This window comes from Anopheles maculipalpis, chromosome 2RL, assembly GCF_943734695.1.
Source record: "Anopheles maculipalpis chromosome 2RL, idAnoMacuDA_375_x, whole genome shotgun sequence".
In the NCBI taxonomy this organism is placed as follows: domain Eukaryota; kingdom Metazoa; phylum Arthropoda; class Insecta; order Diptera; family Culicidae; genus Anopheles; species Anopheles maculipalpis.
Window position 1 is genome coordinate 48127772 of NC_064871.1, and position 24570 is coordinate 48152341.

The window sequence follows — 24570 nt, forward strand, 5'->3', positions numbered from 1 at the left end:
AAAATGAAAATAAACTCTAAGTAAGAGTTGATTGCTTTTCGCTTTGTTAACTCATTTCATTGTTCATTCAAGAACGGCAGTTAACAGTGACAAGCGATGACTTTTCACACCTTCCGACCTTGATCAGCTAATCATGAATGCAGTTGCAATAGTTTAGCAGCCGCAAGGTGACAATCACGTGCCATAACTAACAACCTTCAACAGGCAAACCGCAAAACCGAGACGATCGAGAAAGATCGCATCTCCCAAAACCGGGAACGCGGCGCTCTTCCATCGATCAATCGAAACGATCGACCGATTATGCAATCGCAAACTACCAGCGGTAAGCATAATTTATGCTGTTTGCTACTCTCAACAACGCTTCAATAGCGATTGATTTCCGATCTGACATTCAACGATGCAAACGCCGATAGAGCCAAGTCAACTGCAACACTGCAGAACGCCTTGTGTTCTTGCAAATGTGCGTTCCGACGACTTTCGCCCTCTACGATATGTGCGGTTGCGATCACAATGCCAATGCGACACAACCACCACAAGGGCACAAACCCAACGCGGAGCATAAATTATTCCACCGCTGACATTTCCGTCCACCAAGCCATCCATTCCAGACACCCCGGTTCCGGTACTCTACTCGGCAAACGCTTTTGCGAATATATTATTGATTTGGATTGGTAAACGATTGAGAAAGTGACCTGGTTAAAGGCTCCCTCGCTTGCTAAATGTCACCGAATCCTAATACTGACTAAAGACTAAACCGATTTGAAGCTGGGAAATACCCCGAAACAGGGTAACTTACCTGTGACAAGTCATCCTGCGCCAAACCAAGTCCCAGGAATGACAGCACTGCGAAGGACGCAAAGGTACGCAATCGGTGTTGCGTTCCCATCTTCTCGGCTAAGGATCTTCTTACACGCACTGACAACACTGTAAAGCACGCTCACACGCTCACTGCTTTGCACTGACACGATTTTCTCAAATGTAGTACCACTAGAACTTAATCACTTATTCAGGTCAACTGCAATGCTTCAGAATATCAGAATTTTTGCACTCAAGTCATCACATTTGACACGGCTTGTTGTCACGTTGTCACGAGCGCTGATTTGTGGACGAAGCCGAAGCCGGATACGGAGTTCCTGTTATAGATAGAAAGAATTAATTCAGAACGCTCACCACAACCAAAACCACACAAAAAAGGATCTTCCTCCATTCGGTTACGATTACACCACAGCTGACATTTAACCGCCGTGCCACGCATCGCGCGATCGTGATTGTGCGTGAGAGCCTAGTCGCGATCGCTCGATCAGTTCGCTATCTATAAGCTATAAGCATTCAACACCATCTTCTTATTTTTTTTCGCAGTCTTTACTAGCGACTCTCTTGCTATTATTTGCGACTAAGCGAAGGTCACGCAAAATCGACGGTAGCTCGATGGTGGAGTACCGTAGGGATGAGAAGTACTGCAAAGTGGCAAGATCAACCGGATCATCATCATCGTGCCGCGCACCGACAATGAGCAGAAGAAAAAAAAACCCTCCGCTCAATTTCATCGCCACAAATCATAGTATTTAGTGGGTGAAATCTGGAGGTTGTGCGAGAGAGGATTAACAGTGGCTAAGTGCCGCTTACTACTTCCCCATCCCCGTTTACGCAATCAGCAGCCGACTGAAGGATAATGATAGTAGCAGCAGGCTGCTTTCTGATCGAAATAGCAAATGTGATCGGAGTTGGTTTTTGCGTTTTGTGGCGTCCCGTTCATCCGGTTGCTTTCTTCTTTGTTTTTAGATGTTTCTTGTTTAATAACCTGTTCTAAAAGGATTATCGCGTCATTTGCTACGTCCTGAGTAAGTTAAATCACTCAATTACTTTCGCAAAGCGGATTAAGGTGCGACCAGAGTCGGGCGTAAATAGCAGAAGCAAGTTTCCTAAACGGATTAGATGGATTCATTCTTTTCGTGTTTGATTTGAAACATAACAACCTTGCTCCTTTTATGGGGCAAACAATCCATAATGCAATGTAAACGAATATTACTTGGTTCCATCACATATTCCTACTTCAATGGGCAATCCATTCATTTCACAACTGTATCGTTCCTGACATCTCGCGTCCATCAGTGCACGGAAATTAAACCCAAGGACACGCCATATAGCCGACTAAGCTGTGGACGCACGACGAAGTTTCTCCAGCAAGTTTAAACTATCTTTAAACGCTTATTTGCCTACCGATAAATGGCTTGCGGGTATGCGATGCTGTACGTCATGCGTAGAGAGACGAAAGCAAAACAAAAAACAACGAAAGAATTTGGAAATTGGATGTACTTCTTCAGCTAAACACAATCCTCCACAATCTCGAAATAGGCTCATCATACGGACAGTTATATCGCACTGGTTCCTCTGAAGGACATCAGCAGCCATCAGTGGGCAAGGGCATGACGAAAGGCTCTCTGGCAACATCACGCGTAACCCAAGATACACCTCTGCTTCGGCAAGTACCTTTCGTGTACGGGCAAAACAATTGCTGTGCCCGGTTAGATCGATGTTTGTACTCGATGCCGCACACGTCTACACCACGCACCACGCATTGCGCGATAATTAATCTTCAGCTAGCCGTCCTCCGCACCGGTCTCAACCCGGTAGGAGGTGGTTTACCGAAGGCAAACCCTTGCCAGGGTGCTATGAAATCAGATATCTCTCAATGGATGGAATTAGTAGCTGGCCCTAGCGAACTCTCGAACAGATCTCACTGCTGGCAGATGCTACTGTGGCGATAACATCCAACCCAAGCCTGCGGTGAGGCCTTCGTGCGGAAGTCACTAGTACAAAAATACCGAAAATGAACCGAAGCATCGTTGACATTTGGCTGACTGGAGGTCGGAAGGAACTGTGCAACAGTTTTGTGCTTAACGATTTCCTTCTACTCATGATCCCACGCAACAGTCGTCTTCGTCGTCACTATCATCATGCAGCTATCATTAGCTTTTAATTGATTTCAATTTTCTTAACGAGCTACCTGTCTATATGCGGGTGTAAGTGACTGTTTGAGAAGGATACAATGATGGTTTGGAATCTGGCTAGTCGCAACCAGTCACCTCAGTCATGGTTTGAAGTTCATGGATGGTAACGCTGAAGCTACAAGCAATCAAATGAACATACCGGATGGCCGATCTGTGTCGGCAATGTAAACAAGTAATCCACTAATGAGACACACTCCATCCATGCATGCATGCAAATGTGAAGTTCATCTACAAAGAACTTCCCTTCAGTTCATATATACCCCGTCAGATATCTACGAGTACAGGAAAATAGAAGTGTCCGTTTATCGATTTTGCTTTCACTTGTTGTACGATTCCTCCAGTGGCGCAAAACTAAATGACATCTTCAATGAAATAGCTTTAAGAGGCTGCTCTTTACACGCTTCAACGGTGCCGTATGCATCAAACATCAACAACGAGATTGTGCGATAAAGAGGTTGTTGCTGTGCTGTGCATGTGGCAACTGAGGTTGGTAATCGGATGATCGGAGTGCGGACTGATCAAGGTTACCTTTTGATGCTGTGTGGTAATGTTAGTTCAATTAACAGAATTATTTCTTTGTGCAGTCTTAAGATCTCCCTCGCTCACTCGCTTTGTCCCAGCAGCCCAGCTTTCTACTACTTTTCCTCTAATGCTGAGGGCTGTCATTTTCCCATTTTGTGGGTAATGTTTTCTTTTCCACATTAATGGTGCGCGATCAATAATTAATTTTTGCACAAAATTTGCCTTTCATGTTCAAGTATGACACACGCGTTAAAAGCGCATAATTAGCGCATGGCACAAGAAACACAAACTAGCCTGGCTAAAAATACTCTCCGTGACATTGTGCATCGCTTTAGCGATCGATTTTACTGTGGTGAGATATAGACGCAAGTGGTAGCACATGTCACACTCTCGGTAGAAAGAATGGATGTCAACGAGCAACTTCTGATGCTGTTATGCGACGGTGGAAGGACGCATCGAGCATCACATCTTAGCATCTAAGTCTCCTTACAGACGTACAACACCAGCTCCATGAAGAGTGATGAATCCATTAACCATTAACCAACGGCTTGTTACAATTTTGCACCCTTTTTAAGGAGGCGAAGGAGAGACGATCCTTTTAATGAAACAAAAAGCCTGCATTTGCTACTGCTGCGGATCGAAGGTTGCGCTTTTGTCACAGTTTTTTGCTTGAACAGCTGAATCGAATTTTCGCTTGGATGAGATCTTTTAGACGCGATGTAGCATTCATCAAGTTATAGTGCTTGTGATGTGTGGCAGAAGCATTTTTATTAGCGACACTGGACTAGAGACTTCCATATGGCGTGATAGTAGAAGGATATTCTCTATCCCAGGGAGAGCTGCACTATTTAGCTAATTATTCGGGTTAGTTAGTTTTAAGCCCACCGTCTAGCTGTAAGGCACAAACAATGTAAACAATGTCAAAACATATTGTTGTATGTAACACGGGCTACATTGTAAATTTCGTACTTTTTGCATCCTTTCATGCTTGATCGAATTCCCAGAGGGCAATCGAGTTGCGTAATGGGCAACCCAAATTGCACAATTGGCATGCAGTTAGTGCACTTTTGTCTGTAATGTTTATTTTATTGCTGTTTATTTTTCTGGAAAGGCTCCACCCATTGTCGGCGTGTTGCATGGGTACCGTTTCGAGTAATATTTAACAATCATGCCGATACGTTTAAAAGTGATTGTCAGGGCGAAACGGGGTCACTCAAATAAAACCGAATCAAAACTATACTGTGCGCAAGGTTTTTGGTAATGACTTTTACTTTGGACACGCTCAATGACAAGTTTTCTTCAATAAGAATGATAAACTGCATCGCGTTCATTACGCATCAGAACATCATTAATCATCGGATCATCATTATCCGGAACTTGAGATAAACCGTATCGGAAATACGTGTTTTCGCTTCCTACCCATTCAGACGATTCATTGATGGTATGCAAAAAAGGAGAGAATATCTGGTTGCAAAAACAACAAGCTGTGAATCATCGACCACACCTGAAGCTCGGTTACTCGGTTTGACCTTGGTGGGTGGATCGAAATTTATATTAATAAATAATAGTGTGTAAAGCGAAAACTTTGCATTAATCACGTGGCACTGAAACCTGAAGAGCCGGTGTACAGGAGTGATGGTGGCGTTGTCGTGGGCGTTGACTGCTAGAAGTTGGTTGGCGCATCAAGCCACCAGCCAGCTGGATCTCCTCGTCGCCCAAGGAGGTGTCATAAATTGCTGTTAAGTTATGATTACTTTGCTGATGCCGATAACTTGCAATATGTCAAACGCTCGTTCGGTCGTATGTCTAATGGCACGCATGGTACAGTCTCCACGTGAAGGAAGGTTAACTTGTAATTACGAATTTCAACTTGTGCGATGAATTAATCCGAGATAGGCTCACAGTGAACCAATATCTGTTAATATCATAAGTCGTTCATCTTTCTAGCTTCCAAAAACACATTTCTCATAAACAAATAAAACTTTCGTCACAAAAGCCGTGTCCAAACGATTAGTATTGCTCAATCTACGAACAATCGGATTTTCCTTGTCATCTTTAACTGTCTGCAGTCTACAGCACCCGGCTCAAATAACACCTCCACCCAAAACGGAGCGTTTGGGTGGTGTAACGATATGCTGGTTGACAGATCGTTGCCGCAACTAACCAGCGTAAAGCGTCTTGAACGTTTCCAATCGAACAAAAGCGGCCCAAACGGTCACAGCATCAGCATGCTACCACCCATTAACCGCGCACTTTAGTAGCTACGTCAATGCAACACCCAATCCCCCGCACATACACAAATACATCACACACACACACACACACTTAAAGCGAGTTCAGTTTTCACACGCCTTAACTCATCACCATCCTCATCTTTTTCCAGTAGTCAACATCACCATGCACCATTGCACCGGTGCACTATTTTCTCTCCTAAATATCACGCTCACAATCCATCTTCAGTTCTAACGTGTCGGATCCGATCCTCGGCCGCTAATGGATTCGTGTTTTATTTTTCGCTCACACCACACGGCCGGTAGGTAGTATCGCAGTAGTAAACCACGTTCCCACGAAGGGCAGATGCACTTACACGAACGATGCGGCCTGTCCGGTAGGGATCTGCGCACGTACCACAGACAAGACTACCCGGTGTTCGTCTAGTTGACGACTGCTTTGGGGCGCGATTTGAATCGTACTGATGAAGCTGTGTGGCCTGCCACCTGGTTTACCTGGTCGGGCTTCGTCACGCGTAGACTTCGGTCAGGTCATACTGTTGGCGTACCGGGCCGCTTGGTGGAGGTGGAACGGTCGTTCGCTGACGCTCGGAGATGAGTGAATGCGAAAGCTTTTGCTAGGTGCTCAGTGCATTATTGGGAAGAACACGGTTACTAGTTGACTCTATGTAAAGGATTACTATAAATTTTTGAAAGATATTAATACAGTTTGAAATTTAAATTAAGATCTAGATCAGCTTATCGTGCTTATATAAGTCATTGATTGTCAATTGGTTCTAAATTTTTTTTATCTAGATTTAAGTCTTCTACGGATTACCAGTTCTATAATACGTCTCCATCACCGTTCAACCAACGCTTTGTGAATTCAATGTGAATTCAACCCCATATGTGAATTCAAAAAGAACTCACGATGAGCTTTTCATCCCCCTTTGCTACATGAAAGCTTTCAATACTCCCCTACCATTTTCAAACTCACGATCACTCACGATCACTCACGGAGAGCGATCACTACCCTTCAACAACATCTCTCACACGCGTGTCCGCATGTGGCTTGGCGTTGTTTGTTTTGATTTTCTCGCTTGATTTGCTCCGCGTGACTGCTCGGCTAAGGAAATGCGCCCGTTCAACATTCCGCAACCATGTGCGGCCACGTTTTGGTGGGTGCCTCGGTGCCGGTAGCTACGCGGTCGTGTAAAGTCATTCGCCGCCAAGGCTTCTAATAAACCGTCTGACATTCAGGTAATGAGAGTTACGAGTGTACGGTGAAGCGTTCTTGATGCCCGCAGGGTGTCAGGGATGGGAAACACATAATTAACACCCGAGTAAATCCCGAGGCCACGCCGATGATCGCAGATGACATCGAAGGTATGAAGACGTCCCTTTGTCGTGTGACTGGACGACCTGTAAAAGGAGCAGCACGTCAAGGGTGGTTGTATGCGGGGGTGCGTTTTTGGGCGAAGAGATGTTCCATCGGTCGTTGTTTTCCGTTATCACCACATTGTAGATCTAGCAGGTTCTGACAACAGTATAATTGAATGTGTTCAACACATTTTTCAATCATATCAAATGTCTTGTTTTGTTATGAATGATTGCAATGGCCAAGGTGTGTTCAACTTTGATGCTTGTTATTTACTCTTCAGGTACACAATACTATGTTTGTAATGTAAACGAATTTAAATCTTGTAAGCACCGTTTCAAGAGACATCCACAGATTGTCAGATGCCACAGAGACAGCTTTAAGATCGCAAAGTCCTGAATTAGATCAATTATTGCCGCTGATTAGCACCACTTTATAGTCAACTAGCCCATACAACATACAATCATAAAGTTCTGGCCCTCTTTAGTCTGAGAAATGAAGACAATGTTAAAGAAATTCACCACAATAGCTGATCTTACCCGTACTTTATGACGCTGTTCATTGCTGTTTTAATTGCTTAGTATGTCGACGTTTATCAACACTTTCATGTTTAACATAAATCTTGTCATGAAATCCAGCTTTTCAACCAAAAATCGTATTTTGTAACTCCAAAACATTCGGATACTATTATCCAGATGCTACTGTGCCAAACGTAGTAAAACTTTATAATACGATGAGTAGCTTCTTGAAGATGTAATCAGAAACCTATGCCAGCTGCAAGCTGAGTGATACATTGTATCAAAAGTTTTATCAGATATTCACTTGAAAAGCCATTCCTTTCGGATTCGGATTTCGGCCGGCCAGGTTAGAAAGGGAACTACAGTGAAGAAGCTAAAAAGTGCTTCATGAGGAGAAAGGATGATCGTTGGAACATAAAAATGTTAAAGGTTGTAAAATAATTCGGACGTAAAACGACATTTGTGGATAACAATAGTAACATTTTACTTTCAAAAATATAAATTCATTTTACTATTTATCTTGCAGGTTTGTGTAAACTTAATTTTGATTAAATACAGCAATACGGCCAGGCCGTCCCTCTTGAAGTAAAAATTTGTTTTGATGAATTGCAACATTTAAACATTTGGACATAACATTTTACAGCAAAATTTAAATCAAAAATCAATTTAATAATTTTGAGTCGTCACTCACTCACTCTTATCTTATTATTTACGTTACTGTTGTTACAAGAAATAAACTTTTTTTAAGTAACTGTTTTTTTATTTTTGAACAATTTAAAAAAATCTGTACTGAAGTGTAAATAAAACTATTTTTTGTATAAACACATAATACTTGCTAAAACTGCCTTTTATTTCTGTTCAAAGATCGTATCATGATCATTTTAGAACACAAAAAGTTATTACCATGTATAGATTTCCTTCGGTTGAACTTATCTTAACAGGGATATATCTCTGTTCCAGATGGGAATCCGCCAAATTTTCCCGCAATACAAGAAACGCTGTCCATCTGGAGCGGCGCCCATTACGAAAGTTTGTATAAATTAATGCTAATTTATTATCGATCGTTGTGTATCTTCCTAACCTAATAAACCTCAGCATTACCGGACCTGAACGCCGGCATCCTTCCTGATCCACCAGACGATGCCAATGATGTGATAATCGCCAAGCATCCGCTCCAACTCATCGCTCTTGTCCCATTACGACATGTTCCTCATACAGTCGCACCGTCTCGAGAAAGTCTCCCTTCCCCATCTTTGAGGCAGAGCGCCCCATCCCATGCTCAATCGTCCGCATACTGCTGGGCGATCAGATTGGCCGCCTTTTCCGCAACCATATACACGGCCGCCATCGGATGCGCAGAAACCGGTTCCGGGATAACGCTCGCGTCGACAACGCGCAAATTCTCCACACCGTACACCCGCAGGTCGGGGCCAACGACCGCATCGTCGTCCGTCGGTGGCCCCATTTTGCAGCTGGACGTGAAGTGGGTCAGCGAGAACGACACGGTACGCACTGCACAGCGCCAGTAGTCGTCCGAGTCGGGCTCGTGCTGCACACAGTTCGGCAGTGGTGCGGCCCACACAGTCGCACCGTAGCGACGCATCTCCTCCGTCTCGAGAACACGCTGAACCTCACGAATGCCTTCCAGCACCACGTCTACGTCCAGCTCTTCGGCCAGATAGTTCGGATCGACGACCGGCGCATCGGACGGTTTGGCACTGCGTAGACTTATCGTGCCGCGGGACAGTGGGTGTAGATTTTGCACGATGATCGTGAAGTGGTTCTGTGTCTCGAGTGGTCGGTAAACGGCTTCGTAGATGTCGTCTCGCATGCGCACACTGTTCTTTGCCGTGGTGCCCTTATCCACCGCGAACGAACTGATCAGATTCGTAAGCTCCAACGTTGGTCCACGACGGCCGGCGAGCGTTAGGTTTGGGTAGGTGACGAGCTCTACTGCTGCCGGCACGGTTAGCACGCCCTTGCCCTTGAGATATTCGTAGAAGTTCTCAAAGGTAGGGATGTCTCCGGGTGCGAAAAATCCGGTACCATTCATCACGACTTGCAGCCCGGAAAAGCCGAGATGATCGTACAGTGTTTGACCGACGGGAAGATCTTCAACCACCGGTATGCCGAGTGACTCCAGATGCTCTCGAGGTCCCACACCGGACAGCATCAGTAGCTGTGGAGTTAGGATGGCACCACTCGAAAGGATCACTTCTTTGCGTGCTCGAACTTCAAACTGTTGACCGTTCCTTGTGAAACGGACTCCTTCGGTCACTTTCGTTGTTGGATCGATCATAATCTTCGTTACCAATACACCGGTCAGAGTTTTAAGATTCGTACGCTTCTTCTGAACAGGCTGTAGATAAGCGTTGTAAGCTGATAGTCGCTGTCCCTTCGTCATCGTTGCCTGAACGGGCGATATTCCGAACTGGGTACGGCCATTGTAGTCAATCAGCTGATATCCGGCTTCCTTTGCCGCCTCCAGATAGATGCGTGCATGCTCCGATCGATAAGCAGATCGCTCCACACGTAGAGGACCCCCTGCAGCTCGGAACTTACCATCCGGCTTTTCACCAATGGATTTTTCAAACTTACGGAAGTACGGCAAAACTTCATCGTACGACCATCCATCGTTGCCGGCTGCTGCCCAACGATCGTAATCATCTCGATTTCCGCGTGAGAAGATTAGTCCATTGATTAGCGTGCTGCCACCAACCCCTTTCCCGATATCGACCGGACAACGACCATCGATCGTTCCTGTTGATAAGAATAAGGCCTAGTACACGAACGAAGGCACCAAGCACAACTTACTGTCACTTACCCCAACAGGCATGACGCTGAGGTTCGCTCAAGAACTTCCAGTTGTATGCATCGGACAGTACGGCCAGCTGGAATCCGATCGGGATGTTAAACAGCTTCGTACCATACTGGCCAGCCTCTAGCAGCAGCACCTTCCAATTACGATTCTCCGACAGCCGAGTGGCCAACACCATTCCAGCTGTTCCACCGCCGACGACGATGAAATCATACTCATCCGAATCGAGCACCTCGTTGTCTACGGCGCAGAAAAAATATATATAAAATGACACCGTCAACACACACGTGGTTTCACACACTAAATCGACCTATATTCCCGACCCGTACCTTCCGTTGCGTTACGCGTCTTCGATCGGCTGAGCAGTTTGTTAAACTTGTCCAGCCACGAACCACCACCAGCACTCAACTGGCCATTACTTTGCTGGACCAGACAACCGGCCCATACCAGCAACACTAGCAACACCGAACCGATCAACCATCGCACATTCACGGCCATCCTAACGCACCCAACGATCGACACCGACTAACATCGAAGGCCACAGCCAAGACCCGTTCTTCCCCTAGTAATCCTGAATGAGACACTTCACTTCTACTCCTGCTTTCTCCGGTGACGGTGGGCCCTTCAATACGCAGAAAAACAGGTATTTCTTCCGTTAACGTTTGTTTTCATTTTCGGTATACGTCGTGACCTTAATTTGTGCGCCTGTACCAAAGGGTAAGGATCCCACACTGGGAAATGGATGAGGAAAGAATAGAAACACACGATCGTGCTTCCGCGTCACTTACTTTTACTTCACTTCACTCGATTTACACGAGCTGCCAAAAATTACACTTCGACAGTGTTTGTAAAAAAAAAATGTCAAGTACGCAATTGACCCACATTTTACTGACGTTGTACGCAGCCGACTGACTCACGTTCTCGCTCTCTTTTGTTGGATCTTTTACCATCTCTCATGTTTTCTCACTGCTTCGACGGCTGTTAATGCGTGAATTCTCTTTCGATCTCTTCTTATTTTATCTTATTACTTTCTTCTCTGTTTTTGTTTTGCTTTTTCGATCTTTCGCACCGTGTGTTTTTTTTTTGTTTTTTAGTGTAGTTTACCATTCTTGGCGCTAAACTATCGGTTCCTTTTATCAGTTTTGTACATTCACGGATTTGATCATTCCTTTTGACTCATAAATTGTTTATCAACATCTTTTTTTATAAGAACCACAGTTTTATATGAGGAAAACATAAACAAATATATAATTTTCTGTAACAATGTTTTGTTTGTGTAGAAATTACCCGTTGTGCGTTATAACTTAAATAAACTTTTTAAAAAAATTGTAATTTTTTACATAAACCAATCGGAGGAAGAAAAAACATAAAACAAATATTGAATTCAAAATTATTTGAATTCAATATTTGATGAATGGTTTTATTTATTGTCCAGCGTTGTCGGGCCATGTTTTCGTTAGAGATTAAAACTTCGTTAGATTCGTTAGAGATTTGTTGTGCAAAGAAAAATTTTAAAGAGGCGATTTCCTGAATGATCATTTTATATACTCCTTTATTGAACATCTTTCACTAAGTCTAATAAAAAAGCACGAATCTATTCGTTAAATATTTGTACCACAGCCTTATATTTTCACATTTTTACGTAATCAGGTACCCTTTTTATTTTCCGACAATTTGTAAATTTTTCGAATATACTTCTCAACTTAGCATTAAGCTTATTAGGTATCTCTGCAACACCTTTTACTTAACGTTTTCCCACGTTGCACCAACCATCAGGCAATAAAGCCGAGCAATCTGTCAAGGTCGATCGAACCGCGTTTGGTGATATTTGACGCACGCTAATCAATCCTAATCTACCCAAGGTCAGCTCTAGATCAATCTCCCTCCGTTCATAGATGGAACAGACATTTTTGATTGAAACACTAACCGATTACTTGTAGAGCCTATGAAATATAGCCAGTTAAGATTAGATTTTTTTTCCTTATTGGTTTCACCACCAATCGATAGAATCGACGAAACCTCACCGTGAACTACCCATTCGACTTTGGAAATAAAATTGCCTCGATTGATTTCCAGGGCGCAAGCGTGAAATAGGGAAACTCACCTGCACCACTTTCCAACCCGGAGTACCGTTCCGACCTTTAGCAGCCCTTTTTGAGGGTCACTGCAACGGCTTCAACGTAGGCTTTGTTGGAAAAGCATGAAGCAATCGTGCATCCCCATAATCCTCGGTCCGTTGTTTTTTTGCATAATGTCAAACGCATAATGGAATTGACCTAATTTTTGCACCGGGCCGCGCTTCGTTACCGGAGTTCCCATTCACTTTTCCACCCACGGAATATTATATTTTGCCTCTTTAGGGCGTTTACGTTTGCGTTTTCCCAGCGCGTTAGGCAACGGATCATATCCCAACCCGGTGCGCTGGTTCCGTCCGTCGACCGCGTGCCGTCTCTTCCTATCGCGGGCGTACTGAAACAATGGATGATTTATGCAAACGATGCTTTCTTACAGCTGAGTGTGCTTTCGCGATGCGCCCTGCTCATATACAGTCGGACGAAAATTGGGTTATTTTTATTTCGCTATAATTCATGTATGTCTACCCATCAACCAACTGTGCACAGCAGGTTGAAGTAAAATTAAGGAGCATTTCAACAGAAATGCAATCTTGCTCTCACCCAATTCAACGCACCCATGAAACGCGACGTGCGGTCAGTGTTGCAAATTCGCGTGAAATAGGTTAGACTGGGAAGGAACAACGCTCCCGAGCCTCTCGTGATGCATCAGTATCAGGGGTTCGTCTTAGCCGAGAAAGCCATCGTGCAGTGGGCTCACCTGCGGTCGAAAGGTTACATGTTTCATCTGCTTTTGGGAGCGTGTGTTTGTGTGGCTGGTTGGCGTGCAGAAGCCGCTCAGAATCAATCTTCAACTCCCCGATCACGAACTGTGCCCGAGGGCTGTCTGCACTGTCGTAGCATCTGTTGCGATGGTACGGGATATGTACTGCAAAGTACTCGCTGGGAGTGATGGATTTTGTCATCGTGACATGGTTTGTTTGACGGATGCTACCATTACTGTGGTTTTTTTTTATCGCTGATGCAGCCGCCAGTTGATGAGCTTAAGCATCCGATGTGCCGGTTTGAAACGTGATTTCCCATATTTGATTTGTTTCGAAAATGTTGGACGAAGCAAATATGGATGATTACCAATGAAATGTTTGTATTTTCTTTATTTGTTTTGATTACACACTTACTTCACGAAACAGATATGTACTTCAATAATATTGTGTAAAGAGACATTTGTTTGTTTTCATCCTAAAATTTAAGCTTCTTAATGTTAATAAGTTATTGCTGCAACGTCGTACTTTTTTCCGTATGGTGCGGTCAATTCTTAAACTTTTTTACCGATAACAATTCTCATCCTATCACCCCATGAACGGAAAAAGAAGCGGATTAGGCGTTTTGCATCGAACTAATAGTCCAATAGCGCCAACTTGAGACCATAAGGCAAGGTGAGAAAAACCTTCCCTTTCACTATTCTGCAAATCATTTTCCAACCGGACTTGAAACTTCTTGTTCAAACTGTTGATTATTTTTATATTCAGATACATTTATCCTACAATGCTCTCTTCAAACGAATAAGCTGAATACGTCGTTATTCAATACATGTTATGCGAAGCTTGACACTCTATGATATTATAAATTTCTTTCTTGGAGGTTAAGCTAGCTCATCAAGTTGGGTCCGATAGTACCATTCCAAATAAATAAGTCCCAATTTTTTTATGTTTATTTATAGAGGCTTTGAGCCTTCGAGAATACATTCGCGTCTCTACTGTATACAAGAAACGATTTAATCTAAGAGAAAACGTTTGCTGATGTGGCTTATCTATTTTTTTAAACCTATTGGGATTTTTGTTTGTAAAAAAGTTAAAATAATTGCTGAAATTTCTCAATGTAAATTGCTGATGCGTAAAAATCTAATAAGACGGTCCTGATGCAGTTTATCTGATGATAGGATTGTCGCGTAACCGGTGTCTAGCTGACACCGTTGCTCTGTGTGTCGTGTATCCATGGCAGTTGGTCCATGACATCCCATCAGGATGTGGCGACCGGTGATTTCAACGCCATAGAAGCTGTGAACAGAAGCTTGATGGGGCGGAGTTTATTGCTTAGGTCAGGTAGTGCCAGGATCGGCAGTGCTATTGACACCCTTGGTTGGCACATTTTTCTCCTGCTGTCTATGTATATAATTTTTTCACCGAGATGTTTACATGCTGTCAAAACAAAAGTGTCATCGATTCGAGCGCCGGTAAATTGTTATTTTGCTAGTGGCAACTCGTTACTGAATCCCAGGAAAAGCAGGAGAAAAATGCTCCAACCAAGGGTGTCAATAGCACTGCCGATCAAATCAATACAATCATCCGAAGACGTCAATAGCGCGCCGAACGAGTCAATAGAATTGTCGAAAGATTCTATAACGCGCTGAATGTGTCAATGAAACCGGTGAAAACCCTGTAATGATGTTAAAGCGGATAAAATCTCGGCGGGAAAGGGTATTGTGTGCTTCTGCTGGTCGAAATCGACCTCTGCGGGCCAGACAGTCAGCGTTCTCGTTTCCGGAATGGAGCGTAAGAGCTGAATGTGGGAGTCTTTAAAGTTGCCAGAGCACTGGCATTGTCGGTGAACGGATGATTCCCAATGGTTTTACAAAAGGCTCTGTATTTGAAACTGATCCTCTTCCAGAAAAGCCTCCAGGTCCTCTCTTTTGATTTTCAACACACGAAATTGTTTGATAATAATCTACGTTTCACGAATTATTAGTAGCTTTCTCTAAAGTCTCCCAAGCCATCTGGTTGTCATTACTGAATCGGTGATACGTAAAGTTTAACGCTCGGTACGATCCACTTTTAAGGAATTTGATAAAAAGTAAAAGAAATTAATTAACAAGCGATTTCACTGATCTGTTTTCATACCTCAATAAGTTAATCTGTGATTCAATCAATCAGACATTAATACCATCTTGCTGGCGTGCACCAAAATCCCTTTTTAATAATAATGACAATCACTATAGCCATGTATGCACACCGATACTTGAAAAATTACCACAAAAACTTGACGTAAAACATTCGACTAAAAGCTTTCTAGTTTTTTATTGTCGCAGGCGCTAAACTGAACCGAGCAGTCCATTCATAATCGAATTTAAGCTGAAAATATTTCACACATTTACGCAATTCTTCACTGTCCAAAATTCGTTGAAACAATAGCTTATGACACTTCGAGTGTGTGTGTGTGTGTGTTTGAATGGTTTAGGATGAGTCGTTTATTGCAGTTGCGTTTTGTTTTGCGAAAAGATGCTACCAAATTTCATTTTCAATGCAAGCGAGCTTAGGCTTAGTGGCCTTTTGCTTCTGCAATAAGTTGATCGTTAATCAAACTCGTATTCCAACCGACCAACTGTCAGCGCTTGGCGGGAAGCAAATAGGTTCGATTCGTTGCAGGCAAACTTAGCGTAGCCACTGATGATGCATCATCTCGAAGCCGTAAAAATTACATGTTGCGCAAGCTGCACGTTACCCTAGTTTCAGGAGAAAAATGGACTTTTATCTCGCGTGGTGATAGAATAAAGTCCCCGCGCATGTTCAGCACTGGATGGTTCGCCTCCCATTTTCACCCGCTTGACATTCCGACCGTTGGGTTCACTGCGTTTCAGCACTGGACCACCAACATCTTGCTGTATCTCGTCCAACGAGTCGACCCGGCTGGCCAACAGCTTTTCCTCCGGTTCTTGCAACGATTCCACAAACAGTTCCCATGCACGCGAGTGGGAACACATCAGCACGTTCAGCCCACAGCCCGGCTGGTGAGTGCCTCCGTTCGGGTAAAAGTCGGCCGTCCCGATCGGGTGCAAAAACCCGAGCAATCCACCGTTGGTATGTATTACCTCCACGTACATTGCGTCCTGAGGTCCGATGCGATTTTCTGAATTCCGGATCGAGAACAGCGGTAGTGCCGGATCGAGGGCGATGATTGTGTGCAGTTGTCCGTTCTCTATCGTCTTACCAGCAATGCCCGCAACGTGCGCACCCAGACTGTGCCCGATAATGTACACATTTTCCATCGTCAGCCCTGCGTGCTGGTGAAGTTCGTCAAGCAGTTGTGCTAACAGCTGACCGACCACCGGGACACATCCAACGGCTCGTATGTAATTCCAGTGCATCGAACAGGTGGACCAATCTACCACGATCACATTGTAGTTCCATAATAGCAGGTACGTATCGCGAATGCTGCTCGCTATTGGAGAGCTTTTGCTATTTTGCCACCCATGCACGATGATCCTTGTTGGGCGATCTGGATGGAAGTTTGAGTTGATCAAAGAATTCTTGTTTCCTAGCTGCAAGCGATGACCATCGTCATCGGTATCGCGTCGAGTGTAGAGCAGAAACTCGATATTCGACGGTGATAAAGATGATCGATGTTTTTGCATTATAAACCCAGCGGTAGGTCGATGCGCCCAGATCCATTCATCGACAATAGTAGGAATGAGCACCCATTCGTCTAGCTCATGTTTGAGAAGTTGTTCGGCTTGCTTGACTAACGTACACTGTCCACTTATTCCGAACAAAAATATTACTACGACAGAAACTAAAGGATTCATCACTCACGATCACCAACTCGCAACGCTTCTTCCAACATCAAACAACTGCACGTGGTTTCTACTGAACTGACCGTTTGTATTTGAAAACGAATCCACGCTGTAACGTACTTTATCTATGAATTCTACCTCGTGGATACTGTTTCATGTCCGATAAGGAAACTTGAGACCGTGAAAGCTACACAGTAAGGTCAATCAGGCGAATTCTCGTACTTCTTTCGAAGTGGCGTTGTACCGAACCTACCTCAAGGGAATCAGTGATTTTTTATCAGGAAAAAAGAGACTGTATCAGGAAGATAGAGATGACGATATCGACCTCATGCCAATGTACGATAAGAAGTTTTGTTTCTGAAGCTTAGCGTTAATTACTTAACATGAAGTTGATTACAAAATATAAGGTTATGGGAGCTCTATTTTAAGTCGTCGTGTGATTGAGCGGAGGTATCTGCTAAGCGCGGCCTCATCGAAATGATTTGAAGAGATGAATGATAAGAATTCTGACCCTGATGTGGGATTTTTGAGTGTAATTTTATTTTACTTATGATTACGTGGTTGTGATTCATGATACAGTTTGGGAATTTGCTTGTACATTACAAATGTTATTCATGCTGTTCTAAACAAAAAACGCATTGACGCATTTTATTAAATTAGTTTGATAAAAACCAAAGAATCTTATTAATGATCATCTCGAAGTCACCAAGTCAACAATTATCGTGCTTCTTAAATCATGTGGGTATTTTTAAACTACATTACTCATCCCCAACAATCTTTGTAATGCATCCGTTGGGTCAATGTATCATACACAACCGATGACAATCAACCTCCACAGCAACTTCTGTTGGGGTTAATGTATTTAGAGCACGTTTAGAGCACGATGTCAGGAAACGAGCGAAGCACGATTACATGCTGTTCCCGCCACACATGCCATTCATCTATCACAGGCGCCATTACATCCAACCCTATCGCACACACACACTTGCGAACTCCAAAGCTATCTCATTCAGGCATCAAACAACCTGTCGTGTTGATAGCTATCTGCGCAGAGAGGGAATTCTCGCCTGTATCAATCATACCAATTATATGTTGATCATTTTTTATGATGGCGTGCACCGATCTAAACTCCACTTATTTTGTGCCAACCCACCCGACCAGGGAAATCCGTGCAACAGTGTGCGTAATTAGTTAATGTTACACATTGTCTCTTGTGTCAACCATCCCAAACCCAAACATGCCTTCCCCTTAGTGTAAGCTCGGTAAAGTGGCGGTTAGATTTAAGGAGAAAAAAGCAAACAAACAGACGGCCGTTTTAAATTGTGGCGGTAGCTGTTAGCACTGTGAAACAGATTTAATTATCATATAATAGCGTTTCATTCACGGGTGATCTTCATACTCAGCAGTCCGTCAGTTTTGGGGGATGTTTAAGATCGTCCCTGGGTGGTCCAAGCTGAACAAGACCAGTGGAGTCACTGTGAGGATCATGTGAAACATCGTAACAATGGTATTGGTAAACTATTGACCAATCGTTACATTAGTGTTTGTGTTGGTGGTCTTAGTACTGCTCAGTAGTGGTGATAACGGAAAGACTCATAAGAAATTGCATGATCTATTTAGGGGTGAAGTTTGCAATTTTAGCTCATTTTCTTGACGCGTCCAGTACACACGGCAAACGACACTGTGTTGACGTAGTGGACGGAATTCCGTAGTGTTTGGGTTTTTCACAGAATTATCACCTTTGCATCGTTACCACTACACCAAGCCCGATCGTCTTGGTGCGGTGTATGAGATTGAACCAATGCTTCCAAGTCGTTCCCGAGCGCCTGAGCCAGTTATGATTTATAGCTCTGCAAGTGTGGCGCTGACATTGCAGAAGAACTCTGAACTGATCGCACAGCAGACATCTTGCGTGCCGGGGAGTAACTGCTACCTGGTGCTGCTGTCAAGGTCAATTAGCTTGGCCAGTAAGGCTAAAGACGAATTAAAAGTGGGCTCATTTAAAGTCAGCCCACTCCAAAACGACGACGGCGCCTGCAGGTGACTCGACCTATCCAGACAGACAGTTCCAACAACGGCCGTTCGTGTTTTGATCGACAGTGTGATCGCGGCAGGTGTAAAAGTGACAAGTGACAGTGTTTCTTATCGCAGTCGCCAATTAATCGACGGGGTTGATATTGTATATGGCTCTTGTGATGCAGTTCCTAGCGATCGTATGTGCGGTGATGTTAAGTTGCGATCGTGTGCTAGGTGAAAATGCCTTTATTGAAAGTGCACCCGAAGGATACTACGAGCGTAAATCGTTAGTTGGTAATGTGCAGCATTGAATTAGTGGTGGTTTGAAGTGCGTTACGTGACTTCATCCGGTTCATTCCAGATTGTCCCAGTCGATTCTACAGCGAGGACGTATCCAGTGCTTTAGGGTTTTTCATTTTTGGAGGACGTCGAGCGTTTCTAAAGGAATTTCCGCATATGGTAGGTGTTTAATATAACAGCATGTATTTGTGTAAAGCCAAACAACTAACATAAGGAGATTGAGTAACCGAGCACCGATAGGAAGATTGTTGCGCAACTCCACTTTACAGTGCTTGTGTGAAGATCCGTTTCTCTGATGTGCGCGGATGGAAAGTGATTACCTTGCAGCATTCCACTAACAGTGACTAAGCGATAGAATTAATTTCCACCAACATTCCTATTGCGAGGACTCCAAAGCTGTGTGTGACATTGTATTGCATAACGGAAAAGTAATGCAATGGGTCACGCGTTCGACGATACGATTGGTGTACGATTTATAGCCCAAACTCTTAACTCTTGCAGGCAGCGATCGGGTGGACGGACAGGAAGGTTTCGCCTCCCGAGGTGCAGTACAAATGTGGTGGCTCGTTGATAGCTGCCAAATATGTTCTAACAGCAGCACATTGCAAAGTGGATGATGATAAGTGAGTGTTAATTTATGCCTTAGAACCGGTTTTCCATTCTGCTTAACCTTGCAACCGGGAAACTCATTTCAGAATTCCACCCGACACGGTACGTCTTGGGGATACGAATCTGGCCACCACCGAAGACGATGACACTGCACAGCAATTTAACATCGTTAGCCTTACCGTGCACGAGAAGTTCAAGAAGAATCGCAAATACTACGACATTGCACTGATCGAGCTAGATCGAGAGGTTAGCTTTAACTCCGCCGTATGTCCCATCTGTCTGTGGCCGTTGGATAATTTGAGCGATTACAGTGCAAGTTTGCGGGCCGTTGGCTTTGGATTTACATCCTACAGTAAGTTTTTTGCTTTTAAATTCAAAGTCTAGTAGCTTCATCTCTCCATTACTATGCTAATGTGCTTCCTTCCTTAGCATCAGGAATGAGTCCAACGTTGCAGAAAGTCACACTAAATCATTACGATTCCGAATCGTGCAATAACGAACTACCAAAGGATGCTCGACTACGGTACGGTCTAACGTCCGATCAGTTCTGCACGAAAACGCCGCACAAGGACGCCTGTCTGGGAGATTCCGGTGGACCGCTGCAGATTGATCTGTCCGATGTGACCCGTACCATACCTTATCTGACGGGCGTCGTGTCGTTTGGGACTGGCTGTTGGGATGGGTCACTCGGTGTGTACACGAAGGTATCGAGCTACATCGATTGGATCCGTGAGCGAGTGAACGTAACGACCGATCCGATTGAATGTGCACGTAATACGGAATGCTTACCGGCGAGACCCTTTTCCGATAGTCGGCTTAGTCCACAAAATAATTCTCCCTTTTTTAAGGTATTTTTAACTCGTCCAGTTCGGTAGATCTCCAAAGATCCTTACTCAGTCTCCATTTTATTCCAAACAGGTTAATCTTCGCAAAGCGGACAACAGCTCCTTCCATCAGTGCAGCGGAGCACTTATCGATTATCGGCACGTCGTCACCTCAGCCACGTGTGCGGTACGCAACAACCAACAACCAGCATTTATCGAGGCAAACAATGAGCTGGTAGAAATAGTGAACATCGACGTACATCCGAAGTACGTTGCGGGTAAAAACTATCACAACCTAGCGGTCCTTACGCTAAGCAAGTTTTACAACCCGAACAAAATCTACCAAATCATTGCACCGGGTTGTATCTGGAGGGAGGAACGCATTACCGATCCGATCGTGTTCTTTTCTGGCTATGGGCCCGAGGTGAAAAATCAGCCACAAGATGTGGCAAAAAATGTGTCGCTTAAGATACTGGTAGCGCTGGTGACAGAAAATGGCCGCTGTGAGGCAAACGATGCGTGGAAAGTGAACAGTACACTTTGGACAGGATTTAATAGTGATTTTCTCTGCACATACAATCCGATCGACCTGGTGCCGGGGATTTGTAAGGTATGGTTTTTTGAGCTGTTACCTTGTTGCCTGGCTCTGTATGATTAAGTTTGATCGTTTTAGCTTGAACCAGGTGGTGCTGTGTCAAACTTCCGGCGGGACAATATTGTACCGTACGTGTACGCTGTCAACACCATGGATGAAGGAGCATGTGGCGGGCAACAGAATCTGTTTGTAGCGACACGTCTATCTCCGTTCTATGATTGGATTGAATCAATCATCCTGAAACATCTACCTGAAAACCATCCACTTCTGACGTGTAAGTACACCGTTTGTTTGTTAAGCCACCTCTAAAATAATGCATCAGTCACACCAATTTATAAATATCGTAAGCGGCATCAAACGTTGCAGCCCTTCCTTGTTGAATTGTCCTGCTTCAAATCTAACGGACAAACGAAGGAACCATTAGGCTTTGGCGCAAGCCTTCGTCGGGTCTCTCCATCCCGAGGTGTCCCGCTACCGGGCTACGGTCTCGCCTTTTATATGCCTCAAGACCAAGTGAATGCTTTGCCTCAAAATTCTTAACCCGCTTGATGTTTGATACAATCACCGTTGTTCTTGGATGCTAAGAATGCAATCTCTCCTATGCCTTTTTGGGTCTCACATTATCCTGTTGGTTCCAGAGTTTCTATGTCAGGTTCTTCCTTCTTCTCAATTGGTTCTAACAACCTCAAGAGGTGTTTGTCAGCCATTTCTAGCTTATTTGACTTGGATTTTCCGTTATTGGAAAGCCAGTACAGAGTACAGGGAGACCACCGCTACCGTTTTTTTCTAGTTATTTAGTTCTAAGAAGTGATCCAATCAAGGAAACATGAGATGCAATTAACATGCAGTCAAAAACACTAAATGAACTTTGATTGTTGAGCTATTTTAAGAATCCTTGTTCTAGTAGATATTATTAGGAAGTAGTACTTGAGATAATGATGCCTATTGTACCTTACTGTACCAAGTAAATCATGTCCGAGTGCGAGGTGATAATTTACTCGATAGGGTTAACATTACATGCTGTCGATGGATGCGTTTTATTATTTATAAATGTACTCCAAGAACAGATAGTTATGCATGCCAACCCTAAATAACAGCACTAGAGTGTCTGTTACTCATTTTCCAAATCAATCACCTTTTCTAGCAATCCGTTTCGGAGCCGAAGATACGGACACCCCGAATACCATCAACAGTCCCAACTTCAACAACATCGAACAAGTTACCAATCAAAATCGTATAGGTAATAGCAACGTGAAGGCTCTTTTGTGCACCAAGCACTGCAGCATGCTAACTTTACAACAGTTCCAATTCTTCTTTCAGATGTAATAACAAATCATATAAAACCTTATGGAAGTGAGTTGATGTCCAGCAGACCAATCACCACCAAAGTAAATGGTAAGTGCAGATAAATTGCATTCCTTGTGGTAGCGCTTTCATATGTGTGCCTCATCTGTACCTTAACAGTTTATCATCAATCATTGAACAACACGCCCGAAACGTACGTAGTGTACGGACCGCATATAAGTCATTCGTCGATGCTTGGTAACATTGAAACCGCACCTTCACGCTTCCGTATTGTTCATACAAAATGTTGTATTATCGTTCCCTACAGTGCCTCCATTTCGGCCATCTCCTTACCAGCAAACGGTAGTTCAAGTCACACCAAATACAATTCAGCATAATGGCGTGCAGATCGAACTGGTTCCTTCTGTTGAATTACCGTCGACACATCACATAGTCCATGGACGAACAAACAGTCTTCCTATCGCGTACCCAGCCCAAACAAGCCTACATCACCCACTTCAACAACTACCCCCACAGTATGGACACATTCCGAATAGATCACCTGCGACCCTGGTGGACCACAATCAGCTAGTGTCAGTTATTCGTTCGATTGAACTGTACGAGAACGGACTGTGTACACTTCCGGCTGGAACCGCTGGCAGATGTCTACACTATACGCGATGTCCTTCGATGTACTGGAATGACCAAACAGTGAACATATTTCTTCGCTTAAACTTGATTCCTTTCTGCAACCGTGAGCAGCAAACAGTGTGCTGTCAGGTGTGAGTAAACCGCAGAAGGGGTGTTTAAACAAGCGCTCTTGAAAGAGCCACGGAAAAAGAGTCATAATAAAACTGTATTTATTGCAATGTGTAATGTAAGCATAAAACAAGTATTGTTTGCTTTTTTAATGAGTGTTTTACACTGGACGAGTGGATTTTAGCACTTGAATGCAATGTACCACGTCTCCGAACCCACCGCCCATTCCATTCCTATAAACGACTCCCTTTCACTAGCCTAATTGCAACATTAACCCGGTGAATATTTCCTTCCCCAACAAACGATTGAGGCATTCGTGAGCAAGCAATATCGCATCCAATCGTGTGTCCCTCCTCAGTAGCGCTCCAGTAACTGACTGGCGGGAACTGATTACAGTCGATTATTGGCTTTTGATTACGGTCGTAAATTAAATAATCACCACCAGCAGAAGCTCACTCAACACTCGTGTCATTTTCGGGATACGGTCTCTGTGGTCAGCAATGAAGGTGAGTTTGCGTTGCTCGTTACTTCGTCAATTGTACCATTGCGCAAGAGCGAAAGACTAGTTGATGATGTTCGTGTTTCTTTCATTTTTTCCAGACATGCTCGAGGATTTCCCAATCGAACTGAGAACAACAGATACTCGAGAATTCAAAGCTCTTCGAAGGGCATGATGCGAAGTTGAGGTAGTAGATGGGTAAGAACACGACTTCCTCATCGATGGGATCGCTCATTGTGACACGGCGGTGGCGATCTCCTAAACAAACAAGCAAAATTCTAAGCATTTAACCCCTTCTCGATGAGATATGGTGAGAAAATTGGCCCTTCATTCCCATCAAACTGTTAGAATGTCGTATATCTTATTTCGAACAGCGATAAATGGAGTAAATCACTCACATTTTCATCCCAACAGCAGAATAAGCCGACGGTCGCTATCTAACTTGATCTACTTTTTTTTTTCTCTTTCTTCAGACTCACCAACAAAACACCAATCCCAAACAATGAACCGATTTTCGCACATAAATCATACAAATTGATCAGTCCTTCAACCGCTGTAGTTCATAGACACCGTGGCCAATTTAGTCCA

At 43.9% G+C, this 24570-nt stretch overlaps 4 protein-coding genes across 4 annotated transcripts in view; 1 reads left to right on the plus strand and 3 right to left on the minus strand.

Annotated features, from left to right (window-relative positions):
- LOC126557225 (zonadhesin) overlaps positions 1-901 on the minus strand; it is a 33690-nt gene extending 32789 nt beyond the window's left edge. The window contains exon 1 of the mRNA XM_050212929.1: positions 797-901. Within this exon, the coding sequence (XP_050068886.1) occupies positions 797-886 (90 nt within the window). The 5' untranslated portion in view covers positions 887-901. The remainder of the gene's footprint in view (positions 1-796) is intronic.
- Positions 902-8918: 8017 nt separating this feature from the next.
- LOC126557442 (choline dehydrogenase, mitochondrial-like) lies at positions 8919-10965 on the minus strand. Its single transcript, XM_050213223.1, has 3 exons — positions 10787-10965; positions 10464-10697; positions 8919-10399 (listed from the first exon to the last, which is right to left on the minus strand). The coding sequence occupies exons 1-3, from the start codon at positions 10953-10955 to the stop codon at positions 8919-8921; spliced, it is 1884 nt and encodes a 627-aa protein (XP_050069180.1). The 5' UTR covers positions 10956-10965.
- Positions 10966-16033: 5068 nt separating this feature from the next.
- LOC126567205 (endothelial lipase-like) lies at positions 16034-17108 on the minus strand. Its single transcript, XM_050223436.1, has one exon. The coding sequence runs from the start codon at positions 17106-17108 to the stop codon at positions 16035-16037; it is 1074 nt and encodes a 357-aa protein (XP_050079393.1). The 3' UTR covers position 16034.
- A 2171-nt stretch (positions 17109-19279) lies between these two features.
- Positions 19280-23510, plus strand: LOC126557190 (uncharacterized). Its single transcript, XM_050212875.1, has 11 exons — positions 19280-19406; positions 19474-19571; positions 19914-20035; positions 20108-20373; positions 20451-20869; positions 20940-21455; positions 21519-21714; positions 22585-22680; positions 22743-22835; positions 22905-22982; positions 23053-23510. The coding sequence occupies exons 1-11, from the start codon at positions 19280-19282 to the stop codon at positions 23508-23510; spliced, it is 2469 nt and encodes an 822-aa protein (XP_050068832.1).
- The last annotated feature ends 1060 nt before the right edge of the window (positions 23511-24570 follow it).

What these genes read in the sequence shown, in the direction of transcription:
- LOC126557442 (XM_050213223.1), bottom strand. Translation starts at nt 10,955, where the DNA reads ATGGCCGTGAATGTGCGATGGTTGATCGGTTCGGTGTTGCTAGTGTTG. An exon ending in GACGCGTAACGCAACGGAAG is followed by an intron (nt 10,698 to 10,786) that starts GTACGGGTCGGG and finishes TCTGCGCCGTAG; the next exon opens with ACAACGAGGTGCTCGATTCG. An exon ending in TCAGCGTCATGCCTGTTGGG is followed by an intron (nt 10,400 to 10,463) that starts GTAAGTGACAGT and finishes TCTTATCAACAG; the next exon opens with GAACGATCGATGGTCGTTGT.
- LOC126567205 (XM_050223436.1), bottom strand. Translation starts at nt 17,108, where the DNA reads ATGAATCCTTTAGTTTCTGTCGTAGTAATATTTTTGTTCGGAATAAGT.
- LOC126557190 (XM_050212875.1), top strand. Translation starts at nt 19,280, where the DNA reads ATGGCTCTTGTGATGCAGTTCCTAGCGATCGTATGTGCGGTGATGTTA. An exon ending in AAACCATCCACTTCTGACGT is followed by an intron (nt 21,715 to 22,584) that starts GTAAGTACACCG and finishes CACCTTTTCTAG; the next exon opens with CAATCCGTTTCGGAGCCGAA. An exon ending in AAGTCATTCGTCGATGCTTG is followed by an intron (nt 22,983 to 23,052) that starts GTAACATTGAAA and finishes CGTTCCCTACAG; the next exon opens with TGCCTCCATTTCGGCCATCT.